This window comes from Neoarius graeffei, chromosome 1 (genome assembly GCF_027579695.1).
Source record: "Neoarius graeffei isolate fNeoGra1 chromosome 1, fNeoGra1.pri, whole genome shotgun sequence".
NCBI lineage: Eukaryota > Metazoa > Chordata > Actinopteri > Siluriformes > Ariidae > Neoarius > Neoarius graeffei.
Window position 1 is genome coordinate 122,686,885 of NC_083569.1, and position 22,209 is coordinate 122,709,093.

The following is a 22,209-nucleotide window of genomic DNA, read 5'->3' on the forward strand; positions in this document are numbered from 1 at the left end:
TGTGTACAGTCTCTGATGATGGCTGAGGCTCTGTTGAGGTCGTGGGTGTTAGCAGTCTTTTGAGCTGTAGTTATTACCCTTTGTTCTTGTCTGCTGCTGAGCAGCCGGCGTACCAGACTGTAGTGCAGTACACCAGCAGACTCTTGATAGAGGAGCGGTAGAACATCACCAGCAGCTGTTCATTCAGACTGTTCGTTTTCAATAACTTTAGGAAATGCATGTGTTGCTGAGCCTTTTTCGCAGCAGCCAAGGTGTTAGCAGACCAGGTGAGGTCAGAGATTTGGGTCCCAAGAAATTTGAAGTTGTGAACCCTTTCAACACGTTCACCATCTATAAAAAGCAGTGGGGGGTCTGCGCTGTGCTTTGTGAAAGCAGTGATGAGTCCTTGGGTTTTCTTTGTGTTTAATGTCAGACTTTTAGCTGAGCACCACTTTGCTAGTTTCAGAACCTCATTCCTGTATGCTGACTCATCTCTCCTTGATATGAGCCCAACTACTGTTGTGTCGTCTGCAAATTTTATGATGGTATTTGTTGAATGGGCTAGTGTACAGTCATAAATGTACAGTGTTGGGCTCAGCACACAGCTTTGTGGTGAGCCGGTGCTCAGTGTGATGGTGGAGGAGACATGGGGTTCAAGCTTGACTGTCTGTGGGTGATCTGTTAGAAAGTCTTCAATCCAGGTGCAGGCATGAGTGGGGAGGCCAAGGTCAAACATCTTGCTGATCAGTATGTTTAGGATTATTGTGTTGAATGCAGAGCTATAATCAATATAGCTCTCAAAGCACTTCATAATAATGGGTGTGAGTTTAACTGGTCTGTAGTCTCTGACTGTCAGTGGTGGGTTTCTTGGGGACAGGGATGATGACTGATGATTTCAGGTAGGGTGGACGTGCTTTCCAATGAAGGTACCACGCCTTTTAAATTTGATACCTGGTGGGTGCGTAAGTTCCAATAGAATAACTAGAAACAAACAAAGGGAACTCGCACACCTAGATGCCGATATAATAATGCACTAACGTTTCGGTCACAATCAGACCATCCTCAGTGCAAACAATTCAAAATAAAGACACGCCCTTATATAGACAAGGCCACATACACGGAAGACAGGTAGTAGGCCTATATCAAGCCTGAATACAGGTTAGGGTGCATGGATAAAGACATCCTATCATCAGCACCGTTCCCGCCATCATACAACCAATGACATAATACATAATTACAACAAATGTCACATGAAAAGAAAAAAAAAAAATAATTAAAAAAAAAACATCGGACAATAAGCGTAAGACTAAGGATACAAACTATTCATAGAAAACAAGTCAAGTCAAAATCATCATTCGATCCATTCGGTTGCAATGTTTTTAAATAAAAAATCCATCTGGCCTCACATCTCAGTAAAAACTGGCTAGTACAACTACTACGACGATTGGGGAGAACTCTATCAATGCCAACAAACTTAAGATCATTAGCCGAATGTTTAGCTTCATTGAAGTGTCTTGCAACTGGCGATTTAGAGTCCCCCCTATATATCACGCTCCGATGCTCATTGAGACGGATTCTCAACTGTCTGCGGGTGCACCCCACATATTGTAAACCACAGGGACAGCTTAGGAGGTAGATCACATTAATAGAATTACATGTTATGAATTTTCTAATGTTATAGCGTCTTCCTGTTGTGAAACTGGTAAAATAGTCCGTTTTATGAATATTATTGCAAGACACACAATTACGGCAGGGGAAAAAAACCAGTAATGTCATCCAGTCGTGCGCACGGGCGTTTGGAGTGATCAATGGTATCTGAATGTACGAGCCTATCTTTAAGGTTCGGAGACCTAGAATATGTAAAAAGAGGCGGCTGGGAAAAAAGTTCAGAACATACATTATCAGTTTGAAGGACATGCCAGTGTTGTTCAACAATGTTTTTTATCTGATGACTAAAGGGTGTGTACGTGGTGCAGCAGATGAGCGGAGGATCCTTGCGTGGTGGTTTTGCACCTGAACAAGTGCAACCTGAATTGCCCTCAAATTTCACCCGGCCCAGGGCAGAATCAAGGACATCAGTGGCATAACCACGCTGGATAAACTGTTCGTACATTTTGTCTGCCTCTATCAGGAAATCCTCATCCCTCTGGCAAATCCCGCCTTACACGTAAAAATTGACTATAGGGAAGCCCACGTTTGGTGGGCTCAGGGTGAAAACTAGAGGCATGCAAACAGCTGTTCTTATCCGTGGGTTTTTTATACAATGTCGTAAAAAGTTTCCCATCTTTACGTCTAACCCAAGTATCAAGGAAATGTATCTGACTTTTATCATATTCCAGACTAAATGTAATGGTGTCCACTAAGCTATTCATGTAACGGTGGAATTCTTTTAATTGTTCTTCTGTGCCTTTCCAAATGACAAAAAAGATCATCAATATAGCGTTTAAACCTCAATATATTGTCAATAAATGGGTTGTTTGTGTGTACATGTTTGTGTTCCAAACCCATAAACAAATTAGCATAATCAGGGGCAAATGTTGCGCCCATCGCTGTCCCCCTCACCTGAAGAAAAAAGTCATTATTAAACAAGAAATAATTATTGGTTAAAACCAATTTCGCCATTTCAGTTAGAAAATCAGTTGGCGGGGAACATTGAGGGCGAGTATTTAAAAAAAACTGCAACGCCGCAAGACTAATATCATGAGGGATATTAGTATAAAGGCTAGTAACGTCCATGGTGATTAAAAATGTTTCACTGTCCCCTAAATCAACTTGTGTCAATGTTTCAATGAAATCCCCAGTGTCTCTGAGATAGGAGGGTAAAGTTTCCACAAGGGGTCTTAAATGTGCATCAACGAACTTTGAGAGGGGTTCAGTTAGTGAGCCTATGCTCGACACAATTGGACGACCTGTGGGAAATGTATTAAAGGGTTTATGTACTTTAGGTAATATATAAATAACAGGAATGATTGGGTTGTCTGAGGAAAGAAATTTTCTCTCTTGTGTACTAAGATAACCCTTCTCGAATGCATCATTAAGGAAAATATCAATTTCCCTCTTATAAGATGCTGTGGGATTATTATGTAACTTTTTGTAAGAGTCAGCATCCGACAATTGTCTAAGTACTTCTTGTTCATAATCAGAACGATTCATGCTGACTAGACCCCCTACTTTATCAGCACTCTTAAATATAACATTATTGTTCTTAGACAGGGATGACAGCGAGCTTAATTGTTCTTTAGTACAATTACGCCTCTTCGATGTAACAGATGCAGACAAATACATGGACTCAATATCCCTATCTACCAATTTACAGAAGGTGTCAATAGCTGCATTATTCACTGGTACTGTGAATGTGCTCTTAGGTCTGAATGCAGTGACAGATGTCGTCTCTGTGGTGACAGTAGGCAGTGGGGAAACAATTCTCATCTCATCTCATCTCATTATCTCTAGCCGCTTTATCCTTCTACAGGGTCACAGGCAAGCTGGAGCCTATCCCAGCTGACTACGGGTGAAAGGCGGGGTACACCCTGGACAAGTCGCCAGGTCATCACAGGGCTGACACATAGACACAGACAACCATTCACACTCACATTCACACCTACGGTCAATTTTAGAGTCACCAGTTAACCTAACCTGCATGTCTTTGGACTGTGGGGGAAACCGGAGCACCTGGAGGAAACCCACGCGGACACGGGGAGAACATGCAAACTCCACACAGAAAGGCCCTCGCCGGCCCCGGGGCTCGAACCCAGGACCTTCTTGCTGTGAGGCGACAGCGCTAACCACTACACCACCGTGCCGCCCGGGAAACAATTCTGTCCTTATGAAAAAAATATTTAAGTTTGATGGCACGGTAAAATTTGAAAAGTTCAACTTTCGTTTGAAAAGTGTTGGCCACAGGGGTTGGAACAAAGGAAAGTCCTTTATTAAGAAGACTTATCTCGTCCTGGTCAAAGTTCACATCCGAGAGGTTGAATAGTAGTTCACATACCTCCTGTCCTTGTTGCTCCGTCTCGTTGGAACGTTGTAAGACCTGGCTGCTTGAGATCTTGTGTCCACTCTTGCTTCTCCTGCCCCTCCTGCCCCGCGCACGGACTGCGCAGTCAGCTGGCGCGGCTGTATCTCTCCATGAGCGTGTGATAGGTCTAAAAAATCCCCATCGGAGTCGGAGGGCAGTTCAGAAGCACTGGACTCAGATGTTGGCGCGTCTCTGGGACGAATGCACCTATGCGTCGGATCCTTGTTTTCTTTTAGCCAAGGGTACACGTTATCATTTTTATAATCCAAGGGGTCTCTTTTAAATTTAGCCAGTTTTCTTTTTTTCAGTTCCTTTTCATATTGTTTGCACTGAGGATGGTCTGATTGTGACCGAAACGTTAGTGCATTATTATATCGGCATCTAGGTGTGCGAGTTCCCTTTGTTTGTTTCAGGTAGGGTGGAACAATTGCTTGTGCGAGGGATTGGTTGAATTTTCAAAGACGGCAGTCCATAAGAACAAGCTCAAGCTGCAGACATTGGGGACAACAAGATCCCGGTCAGTGAGGAGTCGTTTTCAGCCTCTGCCAGTCTGTAACTTTGTTGTCCTCAGTGTCTGCAACTTGATCATGTTCTTATGAACGGCTGTCTTTGAAAATTTCATGACGGAAGCAAGCTGAAGCTCACTGTATCCCTCTACCAGTAAAGCCAGAATTGGACCCTTCTTTTTCTCACTGAAAACTTTTTCTTTTTAACTCTTTGGCATGATGAATAGATATTTTTGTATTCTAATTAAATTTAAAGTCCTACTTCCACTGTTTTTGCCATCCAAACTGATCCTATTGCAAAAGGATAATGATGACCACAGCACTGGTTTTTATACTTTTCCTCATTAAATAAGATTTTGTTCAGGTGATCACCTAATCAGTACCATCCATCCATCCATCCATTCATTCATCTCATCTCATTATCTCTAGCCGCTTTATCCTTCTACAGGGTCGCAGGCAAGCTGGAGCCTATCCCAGCTGACTATGGGTGAAAGGCGGGGTACACCCTGGACAAGTCGCCAGGTCATCACAGGGCTGACACATAGACACAGACAACCATTCACACTCACATTCACACCTACGGTCAATTTTAGAGTCACCAGTTAACCTAACCTGCATGTCTTTGGACTGTGGGGGAAACCGGAGCACCTGGAGGAAACCCACGCGGACACGGGGAGAACATGCAAACTCCACACAGAAAGGCCCTCACTGGCCCCAGGGCTCGAACCCAGGTCCTTCTTGCTGTGAGGCGACAGTGCTAACCACTACACCACCGTGCCGCCCTCCATCCATTCATCCATCCATTATCCATAACCACTTTTCCTATGCAGGGTTGCAGGCCCTAATCAGTACCTTATTCAATAAAATGAGGTGTGCTTGTGTTGGAATTCCAGCACAGAAACTGGAATGAAATGGCTGCTATCCAGAGAGATGTTGATTTAATAAAAAAAAAATTAAGTGGTCTTTTAATTTTTACAGAGCTGGATTTATCCACACTCAATTCAACCTAGACTGAGAGAGAAAAACAAGCATCTTGCTTTTCACAAGCAATTTCATATTCCATATCCAATAATCAATTAATTACACAAAGCAAAGCAACATCCTTTTTAATGAAACCTTTCCAGTCCCCTTTCGAGACTTTTGATTTATCCTTTCCACCTTTATCATTTCTTTACCACATTCAATCAATATTAGGTAACTGAAACTTAACCTTCTTCAGATGAATACATATTGGAAAACAATTCCAACAGTTTCTTTTTAGAGTATCAGTATGGGAAGACTTTTAATTGAATAAGGATTTTCTGTGAACTCCAACAAATTCAGAACAGGAGAGAAACTGATTATCCGTGATGTGATAAGACTCCAACCAGACGTAGGGCATCAGGATGGATCAGGCAGGTCCGAGGACCAGAAGAGGTTCAGCATCTCGATCTCAGGATTGACATGTAACTCAGAGGGACAGACGGGGAGGAGGGGGGAGAGAGAGAGAAAACACAGGTATCTATCTATCTATCTATCTATCTATCTATCTATCTATCTATCTATCTATCTATCTATCAAGAACAAACAGTGCTTTTTTTTTCGTTTCCGTTTCCAGTTGAGAGTACGTTGTGCGCGTTCTGGCTGCCACTTCTCACCAGAGCTTTTTATTTTATTTTATTTCTTTTTCTATTTTTTTCTGTGTGTTTGTGTAGTTTGATGTTTGTTTGAGTGTTTTGTCCGCCGGTTGTGGTGTAGCGCCGGACCTAGTTTTGGGCGTTGGTTCCCTCCAAGCCTTGGTTCGCCGTGGGTGATGCCTGCACTCCCAGCTATGGACTGCAGTGAGCTCGTTGCTCATTTTACATCGTGGTTGTCCAGCGCTCTGCGTGATGTTCCGAGCGATGTTGCTCGGTGGTGTCGCGGCGGCTGTGCAGGCGGTTTGGGACATACCAGCGATCTGCGTGGTGGAGCTTCTCTGCTCACTTTGTGGATCCATGGCATGGTGTTCAAGCGATGTTGCTGACGGCGTCGCGGCGGCGGTGCTGGAGATGTGGGACTTGTTTTCGTGCGCCTTTTGGTGGGACTGTGGCTGCTACACCACGGGAATTACATCCTGACCCCTACTTGATAGACTTTTTACTTTTTATTTATTTTTTAATTAATTAATTTATTTTTTCTTTCCTTGTTTATAATTGTAAAGCGTCCTTGGGTTTTTTGAAAGGCGCTATATAAATTTAACTTCTCATCTCATCTCATTATCTCTAGCCACTTTATCCTGTTCTACAGGGTCGCAGGCAAGCTGGAGCCTATCTCAGCTGACTACAGGCGAAAGGCGGGGTACACCCTTGGCAAGTCACCAGGTCATCACAGGGCTGACACATAGACACAGACAACCATTCACACTCACATTCACACCTACGCTCAATTTAGAGTCACCAGTTAACCTAACCTGCATGTCTTTGGACTGTGGGGGAAACCGGAGCACCCAGAGGAAACCCACGCAGACATGGGGAGAACATGCAAACTCCGCACAGAAAGGCCCTCGCCAGCCACGGGGCTCGAACCCGGACCTTCTTGCTGTGAGGCGACAGCACTAACCACTACACCACCGTGCCGCCTAAATTTAACTTATTATTATTGTTTAATTGGAACAAACATTTCTAATATAGAGTTTATAAGTAGGGGTGTGCAAACTTTTGACTGTAAGATTGAGAGAAACAGAGAACCAACTGATGGAGAATCGCACAATTCTGTCACTTTAAAACACATTTAAGGCCCTGTCCACACGGCAATGGATTCAGGTGAATCCGATAAAATTTTTTATCATTTCGGCCTGGCGTCCACACGGCACCGGCGTTTTGGGTGCCCCAAAACGATATTTTTTGAGAACAGTTTCCAGAGTGGAAAAATCTGGCAATGGCGCCGTTGCAAAGTCGTCTGGATGAGTAGAATGGATTTGTTTACGATGATGTCACAACCACATGACTAGAACAAGCAGCACTCTCGCACGCATCATTCGTAACAACAGCAACAATGGCGGACCCCAGAGTAGTAGTAGTTTCAGTGCTGCAGTCGCTGCTAAGTTTATTTGCATTATTGAAGCAAAATGTACAGGTGTTATACCAACTAGGCGAGCGGCAGAGACGCTTACACGACCACACCCGTCCACCACGGCGTGTAACTAGACGGGCCAAAAGAAGAAGATTTTGGGTGAGACCTGGAAGAACCAGTAGCTGGTGGAACAACTTTGTGAATGGTGTTGTCGTGGACGCAGACTGGAGAGAGAACTTTCGGATGTCCAGAGCTTCACTTGTGGCCCTGAGCGAAGAACTACATCCTCATATTGAAGGCCAAACAACCAACATGAGAGAAGCAATTGGACAGTTAAAGAAGGTTGCTTGTACACTGTACTACCTGAGCGACGAGGGAAGGCTACGGAAGACGGCAAACTCCTTCGGCCTGTCACGGCAGGCTGTCTCCATTGTCGTGAGGCAGACATGCAAAGCCATCGCTCTCCACCTCGGTCCGAAATATATCAAGCTGCCCTTCACAGAACCCGAGGCAGAGGAGCTTGTGTCTGGCTTTCACCATGTACATGGCATGCCACAGTGTTTGGGAGCGGTCGACGGGACCCACATTGAAATCAAGCAGCCATCATCCCACGCCATGGACTACATCAACAGAAAGGGTAAACATTCCTTAAATGTACAAGCAGTGTGTGACTACAAGTACAGATTTATGGATGTAGTTATAAAGTGGCCTGGCAGTACACACGATGCATGAGTGTTTGCAAATTCAAAGATCAGCACCTACTTTAAAACCGGCAAGATTCCAACATTGAAAAAGCAGATAGTGGATGATGAGGAACCCATCCCCATATTTCTCCTGGGTGACCCAGCCTATCCATTACTACCTTTCCTGATGAAGGAATATTCAAACGGTGGCTCCACGCCACAAGAACAGTACTTTGGGTTATGTTTGTGTAGGGCATGCATGGTCATTGAGTGTGCTTTTGGTCGGCTGAAGGCCAGATTTGCATCCCTGAGAAGAGCAATGGACATTAACCTGAATGACTTGCCCTGTGTAATTTACGCCTGCTTTGTTCTCCACAACTACTGTGAAGAAAACAGTGAGACCATGTATACAAACACTGTGTGGTGAGTGCTGTACAATGTGACCGGGAAGTACAGCCTTCCACACAAAGCAACAGTTACCTGACTGTAATGAGGCAGAGGGGAGAAGGGTCAGAAGAGTGCTTACAAAGTTCCTTGACCCTTGAACAGTATTTTGTATGTACCACTGTCACTTCTGTTCACTGCTTTTTTAATGTATCAATCACTTTTGTATATAGTATTCTTTAGTGTGGATTTAGTAAACTGTGTGGGTGTTGTACATAGACAAGTGACTCAAACCATTTCTTGCCTGCTTTCTATTGGATAAGAATCTTTTGAAATTGTTTACACATTAACCTGACTGACCTGCCAGACAGACAATTTACACCTGCTTTGTTCTCCACAACAACTGTGAATAGACCATGGACATGTGATGACCAGAAAGTACAGCCTTCCACACAAAGCAACAGTTACCTGACTATAATGGAGGCAGAGGGGAAAAGGGTCAGAAGACCCTTCAACAGACTGTTTTGTATGAACCACTGCATTGCATTCACTTTTGTATACAGCTTTTCTTTTCAATAAACAAGTAACTGAACCATTTCTGGAATTTCTTTTTTTTATTGGATAAGACTGCTTTTCAAAATGTTCACACACAATATAAAAAGTTATAAAAATTATATAAAAATGCTTTTCAAAATGTTCACACACAATAAGTTATATAAAACTATGCACACTAATAAAACTAATTTGTACACACAGAAGGCATGATTTCCAAATTCTGTACACACATGAGAAAAAGAAACCAGCACAATGAGGCACAGTCTTTACGTGTCCACATCTTCCTCTTGCATCAGTGCCCTTCTGTAAGAGAAACCTGGAGCAGTGTGTGTACGTGGAGTGCTGTGTGATGGTGTGTATGCATCTGCAGGATGATGCGGTGTGTGCAGGTAAGGTGGTGCTGCATGATGTGCTGGCATTTATGGCCTATATGGATGTGGAGCAGGGGCTTGTGGTTGTTGCTGGAGCACAAGTGTCTGAAGCAGTTCGAACCCATTCTTAATGGTGTTTGTGAGGAGTTCAATATTGTTGTTCACCCGCTCCAGGTTCTCACTGGCACGCTTCTCTGACTCCTCCATGAGCTGTAGCATTCTCCTCTTTATCTGGAGATCCTCCTGCATGGCTGCATCCGCTGGGGCCTTCCTCTTTAGCCTGTCACCTCTGTGGCTATCAAGTTTTGCCTTAAAAAACAAAGTTAATAGATTTTAGAATGCATCACCACCCAGTAGCAAACACTTTACAACACCACCCTAAAGCAGTTTGTATTTTTAAGCCCTGAAGAAGGCCTGGACTGAAGCAGAAACATGTTGGCTTTTTTAATGTTCAAAATGAACTAGCTATACTGATTAAAAGCTTTTTATGGAAGAAGAAGAGTGCCTTGGACGTCCTTTATCCACTTGCAACACCCTAAAGCAGGGTTTCCCAAAGTGTGGTGCGCGCACCCCCAGGGGTGCGCGAGCTGCCACTAGAGGGTGTGCAAGATAAAAAATGTAATGGTGATTTTTAACTCTTCTTCTACGCCGTAACGGTTCTGCAGTAGTTTGTGGCTTCATTCATTCATTCGCGATGCTCAACTGGTTGAAATCGGCAAAACTAAACGCGCCACCACAAATCAGGGATGAAGGAGGAGAAACCCCAACAGATAGGGAGAAATACTTCCCACCTATGGATGCATCTCAAGCTTGGATTCGCAAACCCTTTGAAGTTTCCCTCCCTGTCCCGCAGCTGACGTTTCACCAGCAGGAACAGCTGATCGAACTGTCAATAGATGGAGCGCTACAGTTGCAGTTCAATCGAAAGGCACTTGTGGATTTCTGGACTGCGTCGATGCCGTCATACACAGTCCTGGCAAAACAGGCCTTGAGAGTTTTGATGCCCTTCGCAACAACTTATCTGTGCGAAGCTGGGTTCTCCACTTTGGCAGCAATTAAAACTAAACATCGGCAAAGACTGGGAGATGTTGAGAAAGATTTGAGGCTGAGACTGTCTTCAATTACCCCAAACATCGGAGAGCTCTGTGCCAAGATGCAGGCCCATCCGTTGCATTAATATTGGTATGTATTTGGCCAAATGGCATTGATCTTGCTAAAAATATATACCGCTACTGAAAATAGGACCTATATAGCCTACTGACCCACCCACCGTCTGTCTGTCTCTCTCTCTCTCTGTCTGTCTCTCTCTCTCTCGCTGCAGACTGAGCCGCCAGCGCTGCACTTCACAATCAGATGGATCCTCTTCTTTATCTGTTCCTGATATGCTCCTTAATTGTTGTATCTCTTTAAAATGCATATGTTCATAATTATCATTGCTATTTTTACTGTTATTATATGTTAATTTTTTTGCAAATTAAATTCATTCTCAATTCATTTTCATAACCTTGTAATGACAGGGTTGTGTTGCTAGTGTTTTAAACACGGATGAAAATCATATATTTTCCCCATATCTGGCTGGTAGACTACATGCCTCGATGTGATCTCCCTTTGGAATGAATTTGCGCATTTACCGTGTTGTAACATTTTAAAACTGTTACATTTCAATCAAATTCTATCTAATTCAAATACGAGACCGCATAATATGTTAATGTGATTCGATGTTCTCATTCGAGCATGACATGCTGCCTTTGTAAGAAAGCTTTGGTGTTTTTTTTCACTTTTGTGGTTTCCTGCCGGTGTGGCAAACGATGTTTGTTATCATTTTAGCACGATTAAAGATGCTGCCTTTATAAGAAAGCGTGTGTTTTTTGAAACTGGGGAACTGGGGGTGCGTCAACCTGGTTGGAGTATAGAAGGGGGTGCGCGGCCAAAAAAGTTTGGGAACCGCTGATCTAAAGCAACATGAACATATCGAACGTTACACCGTGCCAGCTTTGAAGTAGCATAACATATAACTCACAGCAAGTAGCCCTTCAAGATTGAAACCATGAGCTTGCTTACCTGAAGCAAATTTCTCCGACGGTTGACCTCTGCAGCAGACGGATTAGACACGGTGGAAGCCGGAGAAACTTCTACCGTAGTTCAACAGGCGACCAGGGAGAATCAGATGTCGAGGAGGAGGCCGAATCTTCCACCATATCAGCACTCTCGATGCCCGATGGGATGTTGTCGGTTCCAGGCGATCCACCCCAGATCTCTTCGCACAGTTCAAAGAATATTAGAACCATACGTCCGTGGCCACTCCAACGCCCAGAATCGATGGCATGCCGGTATTTATTTCTTATCCCCTTCAGTTTTGCAGTAATCTGGGCCTTTGAGATGTTGCTGGGGTCGTGAGGAAAGTCCTTCCCTGCAGCCATGTCCCCGGTGGTATACTGCTGCCGAAAGGCAAGCGTAATATCTCCGTACTTGGTTTGGCATGTCTCCCAGTCCACATTCTCCTAATATTTAGAGGTTTTATAGTTCAGAGTCACTCGCAGGAGTAACTCCACCTCGTCATTGATTCAGACAAGAGAGTTGGTTTTTCCTCGCGTAGTCGCAGCCATCTTCTTTTTCTTGTTGTGTGTAGAAGAAGGGGTTTATGCGCATGCGTCCTACTTTTTCTATTGTTCTGGTGTCTCCGATGGGACCGTCTTACAGAGCACGTAGAGGTGTGGCATGTGTATTGCATCGTTTTCAGCAAGCGTTGCGTTGCCATATGTACCTGATATTTTACTGATCCGTTGCTCATGTGGATGCGATATTTTTTTTTACCCGCTAAAAAAAAATCTCGTTGCCGTTGTCGTGTGGATGTAGCCTAAGTTTCCTGAACAGAATCTAGAGCAATGTGAGGAGATCTTTAACGACCTTACTCATCATCCAGGCCAGTAGGTGGCGCTAAAACACCTCACTATCAGGAGAAGGAGAAGAAGAGCTGAAGCGTTTCCTCTCAGGAGTGAAAAACAGTAAGCGAATTTGGAGAGAATGAATCGGTTTATCTTTAAATCCTGAGGTAAGTTAAAGTGAAACTGGTTCTCTGAGCTGCTCGGTGTTGGTTAACAGTTTACTGACTGGATCATAAATGGAGCTCTACTTCACACTGAATTGGGTTTAGTGAAGATTTATTATTATTATTATTATTATTATTATTATTATTATTATTAATCTTTTTTAATAAATCAGTAGAGATTTTGACTGTTGGAATTCCATTTCAATAATTTGATTCAGGTTTGTCTTTTCCATTGTGGTCTGTGTTAATGTTCACTAGTCATGTTTTCTTCTTATAAATTTATTCTAATTTTTTACTCTGGTGCTTTGTCCTTTTTGTAATAATAAAATATTATTGTTATTTTCTTTATTTTTATTCTTCTTTATCTTTATTTACTGATATTTGATATTATTTATTTATTTATTTATTTATTTATTACTAAATTATTTCATTTGATATTATTATAATTATTCTAATCTCATCTCATTATCTCTAGCCTCTTTAGTGTTCACACTTTTTTGTGTAATCCTGGTTTTTATGCCATGTTCATACTGTATTTTGTTTGGACTGCATTTTAACCTAATCAGTCAATCAATAGAGCAGCGCCTACAATTATCGACGCCTTAACGTTCTTTTGGCCACTTCAGAAGTAGAAAAGACTTTCAATACGTAAATGGTGCATGAATAATTACTCAAGCGTCTACTGGAAAAAAAATTGATTCTCTATTAATTAGTGTATCAGATCACGTGACACCGTTCCACAAGTATGGACACCTTTGTCCACAGTTATCGACACCGTTCCACAATTATCGACAAAAAATAATTTGTATGTGGTATGAAGTTAACAAAATATAGTTTTTATTCAAAATTTGTTTTCCATAGACTTACATTTAGTATAAATTATCTTTTATATAAATATATGGATGTTGGTGTTGATGTAAATGAGAAAGTAATTCTAATGTTTGTAAACAAATGAACTGATAATGTTTAACCTGCGTCAGAAAATTTTTTTGTTCCACTTTCTACCCACTTTCTGTGTGTTTTCGTAGATTACATTTCATTAATCCTTTGTTGTTGTTTGTATTAATTTCTAGTTTTGTAGTTTACTAATAAATGTCAACAGGGAATCGACATTGTAACCACATGAACATCCAGGTCAAAGGTCGGCTGTCATTCCTCGTACCAAAATATAAAATGTCTCCTGATATTGTAATATGTGGTAGATATTTACAACAAACTGAAAAAAATATTTTCTGAATGGAATAGAAAATCTGAATATTTCAAGCATTTTTTTTAATATACTAGGAATTTAATTTTGGTCTAATTCTATTTATTGCAATCGGATTCCAAATATTCTATAAACATTCCATTCTGTTATGAATCAGGAAAAAAATTTATAAATCACAGCACTTTTTTTTTTTTTTAAGGTACTTCATCTACTTCAACAATATTACACAACGACTGATCCATAACAGTTGTAAATGCCACTTAATCCCACAGGGTGTCAATAATGGTGGACACCGGTGAAAGTGATCACTATTATCACATGACTTCTCAAACGCGCATTTAGATACAAAATGGCAACTGTCAAATGAAAGAGTGAGAAACAAAGTCAGTTTTGACAACGATATCATGAAATATCAGTGAAGATTGATAAGTAAAAAGATGTCCATGATCTTTCCACCATGCTTACCTTACGATGATAACATCCAGGTTTTCTTCAAATTGCTGATCACACTAAGGCCCTGTTTACATTATTTCGAATCAGCGGATCATCAGATTAACGTTTTTAAAACGATTCGTGTACACACAAAATTTCTGTGCCCGCAACAAAACCGTTCCCCGTGCACACAGCAACGCCAATACACGGATACGCTAATCACATGACTAATTAGACGGCACGTCACATGATCCCAGTGCATATCGGGCATGCGCAAGTCACTCACCACTTGCAAGTGGAAGGATGTCGTTGTAAAAAATGAAGTATGCCAGTCTGTTATCGGCGGTACTGGTACTACAATGACGCCTTTTTTACACCGTGTATGGCCTTCGTGTTTATGCTAGAAGGATCTAACAGTGTTCGGTACACTCTTCACCTCGCAGAACGGCCGTTTTTTGCGATTACAACAAGACTATTTAGTGCTACGGTAACCAACACACTTCCTGTATTGCTCATTCAGTTAATGACTTCCTCAACACACTTCCTGTATTGCTCATTCACATGACCAACATGGCATGACCAATGCCAGCGAATCAGGAAGGTGGATGTCACAGTGACGTTGTCCAATGACGACGTCAGCTAGAGCTCAGCACTGCGTATCCTTGTTCCTCAATGTTTACACAGCACCGGATCAGATACGTACTGGGTTGAATACGTGGGCCCTGGCAGATTCAAACTGTTCCGCCTGTGGAGTCGTTTTCCAGCGTTTTAATGTGCACGGACAGTGCATCTGCAACGAAAACGATACGGATACGGTCTAATGTAAACACCACCTAAAAAAATTCCATCTCTGGTAAGGAGCTGTATCATCAGACGACAAGATCAAAGAGCAAGGGAGGGTCTTCCGGTTGATTAATTAACCAATAATAACTGTTGTAACTGCAACTCATTTTTGTAAAATTGTTTTTTTTATTGGTAAATCTGATAAGGTGTCAATAATTATGGACCGTCGATAATTGTAACTGCCGCTCGATTGGCAGAAAGATCTCTCTGTGAAAGCCATAAAACATGACCAATTTCAAGATGCTGGCAAAGGCAAAGTGGCTAAATTTAAAGTTAGAAAGAGTCCAGAGTAAGCTGATTTTAGTTGAAGGTGTGTCAGAAAAAATAATAAAAGTCTCTCCTGTAACCTAGTGCACTTTTTATTTTGAGATGTGAGAATTTTCCATTAAAGAAAAGTTACAAAAATATGTTTGTGTGCTGTCTGTTATCATTTTTACAAAGAAAAAAAAAATCAGAATTGGCAGGTCGGAGTTTAAGAAAAGGCAGAAATTGGAATCTGCCAAGAAAATTGCAATCAGTGAATCCCTCATAAAGATTAGTGAGCCCATTCCAGAAGAAGCCATGCAGGCCCAAGCCATGACATATCCACTGTGTTTGCCTTATGAGCCTATGTTTTGGATCATGATCAGATCTTTTCTTTCTCTTTTTTTCCGTCAGTTTGTTCGAGGTTAATCTTGGTTCTAGAACTTTTGTGGCTCATCTCTCAATTTCTTTGTGAATTCCAATCTGGCCTTCCAGTTCTTACTGCTGATGAGCGGTTTGCATCTTGTGGTGTGGTCTCTGTACTTCTGCTCTTGAAGTCCTCTTTGAATGGTGGATTGTGATACCTTCACTTGTGCTTTGCTGAGGTTGTTGATGTCATTGACTCACTGTTATTTTTAGTTTTTTCTTCACAGCTCTCAACTGCTGCTGCTGTTTTCCTGTTTGAGTTCTGGTTGTGGCGGCACGGTGGTGTAGTGGTTAGCGCTGTCGCCTCACAGCAAGAAGGTCCTGGGTTCGAGCCCCAGGGCCGGCGAGGGCCTTTCTGTGTGGAGTTTGCATGTTCTCCCCGTGTCCGCATGGGTTTCCTCCGGGTGCTCCGGTTTCCCCCACAGTCCAAAGACATGCAGGTTAGGTTAACTGGTGACTCTAAATTGACCGTATTTGTGAATGTGAGTGTGAATGGTTGTCTGTGTCTATGTGTCAGCCCTGTGATGACCTGGCGACTTGTCCAGGGTGTACCCCGCCTTTCGCCCGTAGTCAGCTGGGATAGGCTCCAGCTTGCCTGCGACCCTGTAGAAGGATAAAGCGGCTAGAGATAATGAGAGAGAGAGAGTTCTGGTTGTTGGTACACCAGTGGTTCCTTTCTTTTTCAAGACATTCCAAATTGTTGTATTGGCTACGCCTGATGGTTGCATCATGCTTGTGATGGATTTTCCTTCTTTTCCTCTCCTCAAAATGTCTTGCTTTTCTCCCACAGACAACGTTCTGGTCTTCTTGTTTTGTTTATCCTTTTTAACAACAAATGCAGTATTCACAGGTGGAAACCCCAGGGCTCAAACCAAGAGAAGACCTTCAGAGCTATTAATTGTTTAAATCATCAGTGTTACAGGGCACAACTGGGCAACAAGAAACACCTGTCAGTTAGGGCTGTCATGATCCTGAAATTGTAGTTGATGGGTGTCATACAAATAATAGCGGTTAATGACTTAATTGTTTTTTATAATTTTATGCTATTATTAAATTATGCTATTAAAGTATAATAGCTTATAATTTAAATTACTATTAAATGGTTCTTTTGAAGAGCCATTTATTGGCATTGAACTTTGGAACAAATAAATCATTACATTTCTGTTTGTCTTTTAGGCTTTGTAAACAAAATTTGCAAAGGGCAGATATGTCAATTAACAAAATGCAAAGCCTGTTTATCATCAGTTTGAGCATGTCATGAAGGTTTTTGAGAAGATAATTGAAAAACACAAAGAATCAGTTGACTTTGAGTCCATGTAGTTGGGCTTTATGCCTGGGAGAGGGACGGTTGATGCAAACTTTAAAAAGAAGAAGAAATCTTTATTTGTCACATGCACACTTCAAGCACAGTGAAATTCATCCTCTGCTTTTAACCCATCTGAAGCAGTGAACACACGCACACACTCAGAGCAGTGGGCAGCCACACTACAGCGCCCGGGGAGCAGTCAGGGGTTCGGTACCTTGCTCAAGGGCACTTCAGCCCAAGGCCACCCCACGTTAACCTAACTGCATGTCTTTGAACTGTGGGGGAAACCAGAGTACCCGGAGGAAACCCACGCAGACACAGGGAGAACATGCAAACTCCACACAGAAAGGCCCTCGCCGGCCGCTGGGTTCGAACCCGGAACCTTCTTGCTGTGAGGCGACAGTGCTAACCACTACGCCACCGTGCCGCCCATTTAATTTATTGCACGACAAGTGCAAGAACGTTACCTGGAGAAAAAGAATGACCTGTACGTTTGTTGACCTTGAAAAGGCCTTTGATAGGGTTCCTCAAAGTTGTGGAATGGGCATTAAGACTTGTTGGTATTGAGAACTGAATTATTCAAGTCGTGTCTATATATGAGGATGCTAAAAGTGCAGTAAACATCAATGACACTTTAGGTAAGGCATTTCCAGTTACAATTGGTGTTCACCAGGGATCTGTTTTGAGTCCTCTGCTTTCCTTAATTTGCTCTGGAAGCTTGATCAAGAGAGTTCAGGAAAGGGCTACCTTGGGAGATGCTATATGCAGATGATCTCATCTTGATTACTGAGAGCTTAGAAGAACTAGACGACCTGTTTGTCACCTGGAAGGATGGTATGGAAAGGAAAGGACTATGAGTGAATGCTAGCAAAACTAAGGTAATGATTTCTCAGTACAGCCATGGCACTACCAATAGAACTGGCAAGTACCTTTATGGTGTCTGCTGGAAAGGTGTGGGCAGCAATTCGATTTTCTGCTCTTAATGCAATCATTGGGCTCATGCAAGATGCAGTGGCATTAAAGGTTCGTTATCAAAGGTTGTTGGCTTCTGCTGCAAATGTTGATCTGGATATATGAATTCAGAACAATCTGTGACAGGATTGTGACTGGAATCTTATTTTTCCTTAAAGCACTCCATTTTCCAACTTGACTGATACTTCGACAAGTACTTCGTTGACTTCTTAGGCAGTTGAGAGCCATCAGGTTCTGTATTTTGTCATTTTGGCATCCTTAATGTACTCCTTTTCATTGGTCAATGCAAAAAAATGCTGCCGACCACAGAAAACTGAAAGTACACAGATTTACTTCTGGCAGAAGGCGGGAACTAGACTAGGTGAGGTGACATCTTATGGCAAAAATAGTAACTGACGATCGAGTGGTGCTGCAATCGCCTTCCACGGAAAAAAAACTGCATAAAAATAATTTTCGACTAAAGTCAACGAAATGTCGGGAGGATTTTTTTCACATGTCGGGAGATCGGGAGATTTTTTTTTAGACGGGAGATCTCCCGATTTATCGGGAGACATGGAGCCTCAGCTGCTGGTGGGCTGCAGTATATTGTGTTGCACCATCCAGGCCCATGTATTTCAATGGCAAAATAGACTATTTTCCATGTCACTTTTCTTGTCTAAACTGTCTTTCCATCTTGAGGTTCTACTTGAGTTAGTATTTCCTATGCTAATATCGGCGCTTTTATTTTACTCCCAGATATCTCATCTCATCTCATTATCTCTCGCCGCTTTATCCTGTTCTACAGGGTCGCAGGCAAGCTGGAGCCTATCCCAGCTGACTACAGGCGAAAGGCGGGGTACACCCTTGACAAGTCGCCAGGTCATCACAGGGCTGACACATAGACACAGACAACCATTCACACTCACATTCACACCTACGGTCAATTTAGAGTCACCAGTTAACCTAACCTGCATGTCTTTGGAAGAAACCCACGCGGACATGGGGAGAACATGCAAACTTCGCACAGAAAGGCCCTCGCCGGCCACGGGGCTCGAACCCGGACCTTCTTGCTGTGAGGCGACTGCGCTAACCACTACACCACCGTGCCGCCCACTCCCAGATATTAGTTTTTAAATCATTATTCTACTATATCATAATAAGGCATGAATACACATGGGAATGAAGCAAATGACGGCCTCTGCAATGTGCTGGTGTGAATCCTGAAGGAAATTGAGTACATGTACCAGACTTTGACTCTCACCTCTACTGCGCAGAATTTGGCTCCAAATTTGACAATATTGGAGAGGAATATTGGCTTCATTTCTCAAGTGTGGAAGGGCATGGAGGCACACCACCCATGTTTTTTCTGTCATTGGTTCAAGCAGAAGGTGTCATTTTCTAACGTTGTTTAATACATCAAAATGTAAATGTCATGATATGAAAGCTGAAATTCTGCTCTCTCATAGGTATCTTTTGATCTCAAACCTAAATGTTTTCAGTGTATAACAAACAGAAGTATTGGCCTTGCTGTTCCAATACCTTCAGAGGGGTTTTCTATGTGTGTTTTAAATAGGATCTGATGTAATTTCTCCCCCCCCCCCAAAAAAAAAACCAAAACAATATCTATTCAACTATTTGTGACAAATAAAGGCTGCTTCTTCTTTTCACTGCCACACTTGGCTCTTATCATCACTCTGATGCAAGTTAATCTTGGTCTTGGGTCCACATGACCTTTGTTCATAACTCTGCAGGCTCTTTATATATTTGTCACAAATTCTGCTGGCCATCCAGTTTTTTTCCACAAAGTAATTTGCATCTGCTAGTATAGCCTTTCTGTTCATGAAATCTTCTGCGAAAAGTAGTCATTGACAAATCCAAACCTGCCTTCTGAAGGGTGTTTACAACTACTAAACTAGCTAAAAGTAAAATGTGTAAAAATATTCATTATTAAAATCAGAGAATGTGCACTCTAAGCACCTATGTATTATCTGAGTATAAATTTAAAATTGTGGAGTACAGTGATAAAACCATTATGACTTTGTCCCAGACATTATAAAGGGCACTGTATATTGCTGTGCACCAGGCTTGTGCATAGTCTCTCAAGAAGATTGGGGGGGAATCAGGCTACTCCTTTTATTGTCCAAAAAAAACAGTTTGGAAATGTAATTGACTCATCCCTTATCTCTTTCTTGTGGGCATTGGGTCAGTGATGTTTTATATTTTTGTAATTGACTTTTATTTTTATTTCCCCAGAAATACACAAAAACATGATCCCCACAGGAGACTCCAGTAGCTGTCAAAGTACTGTCAGGGCACCTGATACTATTGCCAGTTCTTCACAAATGAAGAAAGATCTCCACCCTTACTCAGTTTATGGGAGGAGATTTACTTCCCAGAATAAACTCCAAGTCCACCAGCACGTTCATATAGGAGAGAAGTTGCATCAGTGCTCAGATTGTGAAAAAAGTTTTAAACAAAAAAGTGATCTCCGAAGACACCAGCGCGTTCACACAGGAGAAAAGCCATATCACTGCTCCGATTGTGGAAAGAGTTTCAGTCAAATAACTCATCTCCAAACACACCAGCGCATTCACACAGGAGCAAAACCGTATCACTGCTCCAATTGTGGAAAAAGTTTCAATCAAATAATTCATCTCCAAATACACCAGCGTGTTCACACAGGAGAGAAGCCATATTACTGTTCACAGTGTGGGAGAAGCTTTGCACATGCATATACTCTCCAAACACACCAGCGCATTCACACAGGAGAGAAGCCGTATCACTGTTTACAGTGTGGAAGGAGCTTTGTTCATGCAAACGCTTTCCAAACACACCAGCGCCTTCACACAGGAGAGAAACCATATCACTGCTCAGAGTGTGGAAAGAATTTCAGTGAATCAGGTTCTCTCCGTAAACACCAGCGCGTTCACACAGGAGAGAGGCCATATCATTGCTCATATTGTGAAAAAAGTTTCAAACAAAAAAGCGATCTCCAAATCCACCAGCGCATTCACACAGGAGTGAGGCCATATGACTGCTCAGATTGTGAAAAAAGTTTCAAACAAAAAAGTGATCTCCGAAGACACCAGCGCATTCATACAGGAGAAAAGCCATATCACTGCTCCGATTGTGGAAAGAGTTTCAATCAAATATTTCATCTCCAAACACACCAGCGCGTTCACACAGGAGCAAAACCGTATCACTGCTCCAATTGTGGAAAAAGTTTCAAGCAAACAAGTCATCTCCAAACACACCAGCGCGTTCACACAGGAGAGAAGCCATATTACTGTTCACAGTGTGGGAAGAGCTTTGCACATGTATATACTCTCCAAACACACCAGCGCATTCACACAGGAGAGAAGCCGTATCATTGTTTACAGTGTGGAAAGAGCTTTGTTCATGCAAATGCTCTCCAAACACACCAGCGTGTTCATACAGGAGAGAAACCATATCACTGCTCAGATTGTGGAAAGAGTTTCAATGTCTTAAGTAATCTCCGAAAACACCAGCGCATTCATAGTGGAGTGAGGCTATATCACTGCTCAGATTCTGGAAAGAGTTTCAATCAAACAAGTTCTCTCCGAAAAGACCAACACATTCACACAAAATAGAAGCTGTATCACTGCTCATAGTGTGGAATCTGTTTCTCTGATTCCAGTAACTTCAACCTACACCAATGAATTCACATGAGAAACCATTTTTCTGCTGACAGTGAGGGAGTTTTTACCCTCCAGGGTCATCTCAAAGCACACCAACACATCCATACAGGAGAGAAGCCATATCCCTGCACACAATATGGAATTCATTTTCCTTGTTTTCGAAAATTCCTAAAACAATCAACAAATTCACGTGAAGAGCAGCTGTACCAGTGCTGAGGAGTGAAAGGAGAACATGTTCATAGTTACTACTGAGGACACTGAGAACCTTTTTTGTTTGATTGTTTTGTTTCTTGGTGTTTGTGGTGCCCCCCCATGGAGACACTTGACTTCTGAATATTGTTGTGAATTGTACTAAGCCTTCAGAATTCAGTCAGAATTAAACTAATTAATTCAACAAGAAGTTTTTAATTTATATAGTACCTTTCATCAACCAAAGGATGCTTTACAGAGTAATGATTGACCAAAAAAAAACCCCACTAACATAAAGAACCATAAACAAATCAACCAATGAAGTACTTACAGATAAGAGACAGAAGATTAAAGAAATACAACATGATCACAGAT

The 22,209-nt window shown here is 42.1% G+C and overlaps 1 protein-coding gene across 6 annotated transcripts in view; it reads left to right on the forward strand.

Moving 5' to 3' along the window:
* The window catches only part of LOC132883071 (zinc finger protein 850-like), a 41,320-nt gene extending 19,319 nt beyond the window's left edge, over positions 1-22,001 (forward strand). The window contains exons 4-6 of one of the 6 annotated variants that reach the window (XR_009654277.1): positions 5,830-6,003; positions 9,017-10,711; positions 10,851-11,430. Coding sequence is in view for 1 of the 6 variants with exons in the window: in XM_060916235.1 (XP_060772218.1) it covers positions 20,396-21,597 (1,202 nt within the window). In the remaining 5 variants the exon portion in view is untranslated. The other 5 variants (XR_009654279.1, XR_009654276.1, XR_009654280.1 and 2 more) reach the window with 5 other exon arrangements.
* The last annotated feature ends 208 nt before the right edge of the window (positions 22,002-22,209 follow it).